The following is a 9,206-nucleotide window of genomic DNA, read 5'->3' on the forward strand; positions in this document are numbered from 1 at the left end:
AACATTTTTAAATTTAAATATTATAGTTTTAATCTAATTTATTCTTTTATATATTTAAAAGCTTTTATAGTAATAGTAATTCTAAAAGTCTCTCAACCAACAACCCTAGTATATCTCTTCCATTCCGTGTCGGCTTTCAAAAGCTCCAAGTCTACGGTGGGCAAGCAGAGACAAAGTGGGATATAGTCGCCTTCGATGGGACTCATAGAGATGGAGCCTGTAATTGGAGATGTTTTTGGGCGCCTAAGAAAGCATGAAGACCCAAGCAGGGAACCAAAAGACTTTGGACGAAGGTCGTCTCCTGCAAGAGCAGAGGTTGCTCCAAGGTCTGTATTTGGGTTTGTTTTTCCACCATAAAGAAGAAGAGATTTATCTGGTTCCCGAGCAATGAATGTCGCATAGCTACGTAAAGTCCATTCATTATTGGCAGAATCAAGGGCTTTTCGTAATCTATAAGCGATATCTGCTAGACTTGACGACGCAATGTGTTGTATGGGGAGACGGAGATTGGCGTGGTAGACCATATGGCCCATGTAGCCCAAAGAAACGCCTCCAGCAAGGCGGCCATCAATGGCCCTGGAGAACTTAGATACCGTCCCCGGGGCTTGTGTGGACAACCTCACTGTGCTGATACGCTGCCAACAGAAAGCACATATCACATCGTTCTCCGAGAGGAGACTAATGTGAGAAGTTGATGCTGATGACTGCGTCCGTGCTATCTTCATCAATGCTTTCAGTGCAGCTACGGGGAGCTTAAAATAGCACCAAGCTGGTGTCGACAATACTTGTGGATAGGTGAAGCCAGGTGGACGGCGCAGATCCGTGTAGTCTTTAATGGGTTCTGCAGCGCTAAGCAGTCTGACTACTGATCGTCTATCGCGATTTGCTTGCAGTAGATCATCAGTCGAGATTTGGTTTCCCTCGAGTGCAGACGCGAGATGCCGAATAAATTGAAAGGCAGCGGTGCCGTCCATGACGATATGATGGAAGCACATGGTAAGCAGCATCCCTCCGCTGATGAAGTTGGCTTGCAGTGCAACAATCGGCACGGGCGGCTCGAGTTTATGACCGGCACTCAAGCCTGAAAACGGCGAGACTATATTGGCGTCCAGTTCTGAAATAGGCACTCCTCTTCGAAGGAGATCATCCATTGCGGGTAATACGCTATCGCAATCTTTGCGACGAAGAATCTCATTCTTGGGTCCATCCTTTGGCCATGGTGCTGGCAGAAGCAGTCCATCTTTATCAGTCACCTGGCCATCGAGCCAGTCAATCTGACTAGTTAAGCTGCTGAGAGCAGTCTCGAGAGCGTCCGTAACAGCTTCGCGAGTTGTTCTTAGAGGGAGTTTGAAACCGAGGATCAATTGGGTGTGACCGTTTAGGGCCGGGAATTGGGACATGACATCTTGGAAAACGATGCCATCATAATCGGAGGTTTGTGCCAGCTTTGACATGTCGTTTCAAAATCCCTTTTTTCAAGCTGATAATGCAATTCAATTTTGAAGATGTTTTGATAAGGAGAACCTGGCACAATTATGAAAGATACAACGGCATTTAAACTTCTACTTGATACCATATTTTACTGGATATAATAACGGTAAAACTAATCATAAAACGAAAGGTCTATGTATTTTCAAATTAACCATTGAACATTTACTCCGGACTAATAACGGACTTTGCCCCTGCTGTCCCGCCGAGGCTCGGAGTTTTGTTTTTATCGGACTACGAGGAGTAAGTTTGGCCTAATCACGCAGCAACTTGAATTAAACATACTGGCCATTTCTACAACATGAAGTGGTCAAAATGATGATCATTTATAAAATCCTGAAAAGATCGATTTTCTCATCCTTCCATCTTGTTTATGGTCCTTTATTATTACTATTCCTTGACTCGATACTCAGCATGTTGATCACTAAAAGGGCTCTGAAAGGCGCGACCCTAGCATGGCTCGCTCTTCCGTTGGCCAATGCGTGGTACTGTCCTCCTCCTGGACCAGTTCTCCCTGCCGCCAAATCTCCTAGCACCAGCCCGCATATCAAAGAGGCCATTGATGATCTTTTTGCTGCCCTCAAACTCGTGTCTGAGACTTGGTATCCCAACACTGCTATTTCTGTAGCTGCCAAATCTCTCCATGAGGAGACTCCCTTTGTATCCCACCATATCTATCCTATCGGTGGATTAAACACTAGTGGCGTAGCCGCTATCGATGAGGAAACGGTCTACCGCGTGTCAAGCGTCTCTAAACTATTCCCCGTTCTCGCCCTTCTCCGTCTTGGAGTCAGCCTCGAGGATCCAGTCATCAAGTATCTGCCCGAGCTACGATCTATCAGAGTTGCCGAGGCTCCGGATGCCATCACAACTATTCAATGGGAGCATATTACGATCGGGATGCTAGCATCTCATATGAGTGGGATCGCCGCTGAATGTCCGTTCACCATTCCCCAACACTCGCATTCATACTAACATCAAGTTCTAGATGCTGTCGACCTCGCCGCGGTTCCCTTTGACCTAGGCCCAGCCTTCCAGGCCCTGGATAAAAAGTCTTTCCCACCTTGTGCTGTGACTGGTTTAAATCCCGAGACTCTACCCCAATGCACGCGTGCCGATTTCTTCCGCGACTTTGGTATTCGACATCCAGTATTCGCGCCAGGCACCGCGCCTGTCTACTCCAACATCGGAATCTTCCTTTTGAGTCTTGTTGTTGAGGTAGTTTCTCAGACGACCTACGACAATTTTATCCAGCAGAATATCTTTGGTCCTCTCGGTATGACAAACACTACAACCGGTGCTGTTCCCAATGCATCTTACGGCGCTATCGCTGTCAATCACACCAGCTGGGGTCTAGACCTGGGCTTTGAGAATCCGTATGTACTTTGCCACTCCATTTCAACTCAACCAATTCATACTAACAGAAGAAGATCGGGAGGTTTCTACTCTAACACAAAGGATCTTTTGACATTCGGAAATGCGATTCTTGAACACAAGCTGTTGGATCCGGTGACGACACGAAAGTGGCTGAGTCCCGTTGCCTTTACTGATTCCAGTGGCGTAATGGTCGGTTATTCCTGGGAAATCATGCGTGCGAAGAACATCACAGGCGATGGAAGAGTCATCCCTGCCAACTACAAGTCAGGACATCTTCCAGGCTATCAGGCAGCTCTCATCCTTGTACCAGACTACGACCTTGTCTTGACAATTCTTGTGGCAGGCCCCCTACACGAAGCGACAGAAAGCCTCTTGCAGCATTTTGGCTCTCGCTTCATTGAACGCATGGTTCCTCCTTTGGACCAAGCTGCCAAGGACGAAGCTCTTATTCGATACGGCGGGGTATACTCAGACCCTGCGAGCAACTCAACTTTGAAGATTGAACTTGACCATGGCCCAGGTCTGTCCCTGACTGAACTCACTGTTCGGGGAACAAGCTTGTTGGTCGATCCTTTTGGCAAGCCGGCCCGCATTCGACTGTACCCCTCCAATCTCAAGACCAAGGGTCGGGAAGCCTGGAGATCCATCACAAGCACTCTGACCGATGAAGAAATTGAGACTATCGAATCTGGCTTGATTTGGGAGCAAGGCACGTGTCCAACCCTCGGAACGCTGGACAGGCGTGGGTATGGCTACAAGTCGCTCGACGAGTTTATCTTCGAGTTGGATTCTTCCGGAAAGGTCAAAGGCCTCAACTATCGCGCCCTGGACGTCACATTTGAGAAGAACAATGGAGCACCTGAGACTCAGCATCGAGAGAATTTAGACGATCTCACAGTGTTGTTGAGGGCGCTTTTGGTCAAACTTGAGTCTCAGTAGCCTTGAACCGCGCTGTCTGCCCCTGCGTGGATTCCAGTCGGAACCCGATGCAACCGTGTTAGTTACGTGGTTACAGGAGAGTCAGGAAGGTGATTTAGTATTGCGACCATAGAAGAAGCCGAAATTCTCTTCGTTTCAACTGTCAAGTGTCATGGTCGGCAGGGAAACACATATTGGCTGTATCTAATATGTGGACCTTTACCTAAACAATGATCATCGTGGCGTTGCAAAGCTCTATTATTTATATTTCAGTTATATTAAATCCAGTCTATTGAATCTAGTCGTCCTGCAGCCTGTCCATAAGTGCGTGATGTATCACAACCGTTGAGAATATGAGTAAGCACTGGCTGGTGGGCTGAGAAAGCTTGTGTAACAAAATATCGTCTCTTGGTCTTAAGTACTGAGTCATGCCGTTCTTTATTTTCGACACAATAAATTCTCAGTACCGCGATTTTAGGACACTTATAAAATTTAATAAAACTGCTTCCTTCTATACCAAGTGTTGCCCACTCCTTGTGCTGACAACTTCTCCAGTGATGTTTCCATCCTTCATCAAATACACGTACGCTTCACAAACATCTTCAACCAAGCCCTCGCTAGCAGTTGGGTTCTTGTTGACCAACGTGTCACGCACCATGGACTTTTGTTCATCTGGGATCTGCGACCATAACCCCGTGTCTAGGACGTAGCCAGGCTTGACAACATTTACTCGTGTAGGTTTCATGTCCAAGGCCAGACCACGAACGAACCCCACCATTCCCTGGGCTATGTAGGCGAGAATACTGCATCCAGGCTGGGGTTGATCCGCAATGCTCCCCGAAGTGAACGTAAGACTAGAATGCCGACTTGAAGGTAGACGTCGCGAAGCAACCTTTGCCAGTATTACCATGACCTGCAATTTCTTATTGGCAGTTTCGATTTCTTGAGCCGTGATAGTCTGAATCGATGTTTGGCGCGGGTGAGAGTTGGCGGCCGTCATGACAATGTGGTCTACTGGATCGATCTTATCGAAAACTGCCTCGAGATCTTCTTCCAGGCTGTCCTTGTCCAAGTCACAGAAGAATCCAGATGTTTGGGCTGTTGGAAACTGTGACTTGATGTAGTTGATGGCTTTGTCGACTGTGGCTTGTGATGAGCCAACGACGGTGACATGAGCATCGCCTCGGATTGCGGCCAGGGCAACACCTCGCCCGATACCATTTGTGCCACCTATAACTAAGACATGCTTTCCATGTAATTTTTGAGGACCAGGCATATTGTTAGAATTGTTCGAAGAGAAGCCAGAGTTGCGATAGTTCAAAATATTAGAGAATATATAGCTAATAAGTATTTAACAAAAAGACAATAAAGCTTGACGATTTCTTTTTTGAGTACTACTGGGCGTTAACAATACTCTCTATCTTTTATATTACCAGAGCCAATAGAAAGCCTTAGTATAAAAGCAGGAGACTTAAATATCTATAGATAAAATACAAAAAGGAAACTTTACTCCAGTTACGCTCGGAGTAAATATATTACTATACTTTCTTTCCCCTGCTAAAAAACAACAACAATAAATATAAATATTTAAGGCAATTCTCACTACCCCAGAAAAACTCCTGCTGCCTTAGCAGTATGAATAATACCATCTACTAATTCTGCCACGTCTGTAGACTTTATTGGTATGCGATGATCTCCATCCCACTCAAGCACTCCGGCCGTATCCTCCCGGCAAAACTCGATCAACTCCCTATGTCTGGCTATCATCTCATCTCGTAAACCATGAACATGGAGGGTTGGCAAATGAAGATCATCATGCTTTTCACGCTCAAGCTGGTCACCCGTTACATCAGTGCGCATCCACAATAAGGGCCCGCAGCCTGCCATCAGTACGGCAAAGCGAAAATTTGCCTCCAATACAGTTGAAGTCGGTGCTCTCAAAGTCGCATCGTGCTTCCAGGTCTGTTGTCTCCGCAGCAAGCTGGCTGCCATGTTGGCTCCTTGACTGAAACCCAAAAGACCAACCCAAGGACCCCTACCTCCAGCCTCATCATCCTTTCTCATGCCCATGGCGAGACATTCATCGATTTTCTCGATCTCTTCATCGTCTGTAAAGGAGAATTGAGACGGATCGTTATTGAATGCATAACCTGGTCGTTTCCAGCTCCGAAATGGGATCCATTCAGCGTAAACAGATTCAACGTCTGGTCCAGGATGACTAAAGTAGGGTGCATTTATAAAAACGAAACGGAAGGTCTTGTCGAGGCGTGCGCGTATTGCTCGGCATTGAGCATGGAAGATGAGCGCGTTGGTGCCACCACCGTGAAGGCAAAGAAGGCGGGGGAGGGAAAGAGACTCCTCGGGCAAAATGGAATCAATACGACGAGAGGAACAAAGGGTTGTTTGTTTTGAGGGCACCATTTTCTTAGCTGTGATAATAGGTAATTTGCAAATGGATTGGGATAAGACTGTATGTTGAACACAGGTACTCTTTTGACCGAACCTTTAGCTCTAGTTACTCTATTATAACCTTTTTAAGATCTTATTTACCTTTGCTTACATTTTTCTTAAAGAAAGGACTAACTATATAATTAACCGTAGAAATCTCAAGGACAATCCACAATCCGCTTATTATGCACAGGTTGACCCGGAGTTATATTAAAATTGGAATAGATTTAATTTAAACTTTATTTTTATGAAGGTTTTGTTACAGGCGCCTGAGGCACCTACCTCGCATGTCGGCCGGCCCATCCAGCCCAAGACCTTAGTTAGCCATAGTCAATATATACGCATATCTCTTAACAAGTTCCAGTAATTTCACAGAAGCTCTACTGTTTTCATTTACGGTCTTTGGTCGATAAACCCTATCCCTTTCCAGGTATTCTACTACTATCCCGCAATGGCAAATCGATGGGAGCAACAGGGAACATGCGATATCTCGGCACTCGGGAAACCCTTAGAATTTCCCTTTTCGAAACGGATTGCGAAGAATCGCTTCCTGAAAAGCGCTATGGCTGAGTCCTTGGCGTCCTGGAGTGCTGAAGAGCCAGAAAATGTTGGTATCGCCACTGAACAATACGTCAATGTTTACAAACGGTATAAATATACACACTCAAATTTTGTCCAGAAAGAAACTTATCACCGCATTGCAGGTTCGGAGAAGGTGATTGGGGTGTCATAGTCACAGGCCAAATCGATATCGATGCTCGACTGTATAACCGAGGCAATATTGTCATTAGCAAGGAGCATCAGCCAATTCCAGGAGACTTACGCTTCGAACGTCTTAGACAAGTCGCCGCAGCTGCAACTGCTCATGGCTGTTTGATCCTTGGACAAATAGTTCATGTCGGTAGGCAGATTGATGCAAGAGTATCAGGAGAGACAATCTCAGCATCTCCCATCCAGTTAGGTATGTCCTGTTCAAGTTCTACATACGCCGTTGATGCAACCTTGATTGGGTTTGCAATGTATCACAGGCTGACTGACGTCCTGTTTAGAGCCCAGGATGGGTATGAGTTTCGCCAAACCTCGCGAGGCTACAAAGGCCGATCTGTCAGACTTGATCCAAAGATTTGCTCATGCAGCCTGGTACCTTGAACAAGCTGGCTTCTCTGGTATTCAACTGCACGCAGCTCACGGCTTTTTACTATCGTCATTTCTATCCCCATCCATGAACCATCGCACTGACGAATACGGAGGCGATCTAACTAATCGTTCGCGCTTGATTTTGGAGGTTACAAGAGCTATCAAAGCCAAAGTATCGCCCAACTTCATCCTAGGAATCAAGGTCAACAGTGCTGAGTTCCAGGAGAACGGTTTCACTGCAGATGATGCACTAATTCTTTGCAAAGCACTAAGTGATGAGCAATTTGACTTGATCGAATTGACAGGAGGAACCTTTGAAGTGCTCCACTTCGAGAAGAAAGCTCTAAGCACCACTACTAGGGAGGGCTTCTTTCTTGAATTCGCAAAGTCAATTACACCTCTACTCAAGAAGACAAGGTCCTATACGTCAGGAGGCTTTCGCACCGCCTCTGGCATGGTGACTGCGATCGGTACGGTTGACGGAGTAGGCTTGGCACGTGCTGCAGCACAGGAGCCATCTTTACCAAAAGACATTCTTTGCGGGGCCATTACGGGTACTATTAGACCTATACCGCCTTTCTTAGAGGTGCACCATATGTCGCTTGCCCTAGCGGGTAGTCAGATTCGTGAAATTGGCATGAAACGAGATCCTCCCGATAGCAGCGATAGCGAAAGAATTCAAGAGGCGCTGAGGCAATTACAAACTTGGACTCAAACCGACGTTGGGAACAGGCCTGGTATTGGTTGGCTTAAGCTTGATTTGTAGATATAAATGTTACTCTATAGATTTATAACTATGTTATTTTAGTGGCTTTATTTTTCTATAGTAATGAGTTTATTAGTAGCTATATGTTACTAAGTCTGTATGAGTACACCGACTTTATATAATACTGTAGCCCTTGACTGTAAATAATTAATCTAGGTAACTAGCTAGGTTTTACGTATCAAAATATCTGACTTAATAGGATACTTATTTAAATACTATATAGTATATTTTATATATCACTTTCTCCTCCAATAAAATCTTTACACATCTCAGCTAATATTATATTCCTAGTTACAAGGCCAAGTAGTACTGTCCTGTCTATCTTCTTGCAACACATGTATTCTAACCATATCGTTCTGCAAAGCTAGCTTCAAGGGAAGAATGCTTTGCGTAACCATTGCCCCCTTTAACCCAAGGCAGAAATGCATAATAATAGCAACAATAACACCAAATATTTGTTTCCGAACAGCACTAAATAACTGGCTCCTGTCATATTGATATACAGTAGCTTTTCTTAAACAGCCTTTGCTGTCGCTCAACTGCAATTCAGTTTTATCGGCTATTATCTTATAAGCAATTCCTTCTAGGATATAGGCAAAAACTAACCTTTGTTCTTGATTGAAATGAGTGCCGCTACCCATAGTGTTGCAATGGCAATGTTGCTTGCTATGTAAACAGAACGGATAATGTTTAGAACACCAGGGTCATCCAAGTTCAGTCTTTTCACAACCTGGAGTGAGCATAGAATTATCACAAGGTTAACCCTGAAATGGCAGGTTGTTAGTCGTGGTTGAACAAATTCATAAAAGTAATTGCTACATACAGGTTGGCCTGAATTAGCCTTCGAAGAGTAGTAAACATAGTATAAAAAAGATAAGTCATACTGGTAGTGTTTACTACTAAGATGGTGTAAGGTATAAAGAGGATGTTGTAAACTACTATTAAGATACTATACTTATAGTAAATATACTATACGTTAAGTCTTATAATTTTAATTAATTATAAAGATTTATTTATTTATTTAATCCTTAATATTATAATATAATATTTTAAACTTTTTTTTATTAAGCTA

General features: G+C 44.6%; 4 protein-coding genes across 4 annotated transcripts; 2 read left to right on the forward strand and 2 right to left on the reverse strand.

The window, feature by feature from the left end:
- Positions 1-92: 92 nt before the first annotated feature.
- FSUBG_14035 (trichothecene 3-o-acetyltransferase) lies at positions 93-1,454 on the reverse strand (the record flags this gene model as incomplete). The annotated part of the gene is made up of 1 exon (XM_036678987.1): positions 93-1,454. The coding sequence occupies one exon, from the start codon at positions 1,452-1,454 to the stop codon at positions 93-95; it is 1,362 nt and encodes a 453-aa protein (XP_036530502.1).
- Positions 1,455-1,902: 448 nt separating this feature from the next.
- Positions 1,903-3,804, forward strand: FSUBG_14036 (beta-lactamase; the record flags this gene model as incomplete). Its single annotated transcript, XM_036678988.1, has 3 exons — positions 1,903-2,425; positions 2,477-2,864; positions 2,919-3,804. The coding sequence occupies 3 exons, from the start codon at positions 1,903-1,905 to the stop codon at positions 3,802-3,804; spliced, it is 1,797 nt and encodes a 598-aa protein (XP_036530503.1).
- Positions 3,805-4,294: 490 nt separating this feature from the next.
- On the reverse strand, positions 4,295-6,204 carry FSUBG_14037 (citrinin biosynthesis oxidoreductase; the record flags this gene model as incomplete). The annotated part of the gene is made up of 2 exons (XM_036678989.1): positions 4,295-5,013; positions 5,430-6,204. 2 exons carry the CDS (start codon positions 6,202-6,204, stop codon positions 4,295-4,297), a joined length of 1,494 nt encoding a protein of 497 aa, XP_036530504.1.
- Positions 6,205-6,682: 478 nt separating this feature from the next.
- FSUBG_14038 (NADH oxidase) lies at positions 6,683-8,134 on the forward strand (the record flags this gene model as incomplete). Its single annotated transcript, XM_036678990.1, has 3 exons — positions 6,683-6,879; positions 6,936-7,192; positions 7,281-8,134. The coding sequence occupies 3 exons, from the start codon at positions 6,683-6,685 to the stop codon at positions 8,132-8,134; spliced, it is 1,308 nt and encodes a 435-aa protein (XP_036530505.1).
- Between the last annotated feature and the right edge of the window lie 1,072 nt (positions 8,135-9,206).

Source organism: Fusarium subglutinans (genome assembly GCF_013396075.1).
Source record: "Fusarium subglutinans strain NRRL 66333 chromosome Unknown NRRL66333_c0000488, whole genome shotgun sequence".
Taxonomy (NCBI): domain Eukaryota; kingdom Fungi; phylum Ascomycota; class Sordariomycetes; order Hypocreales; family Nectriaceae; genus Fusarium; species Fusarium subglutinans.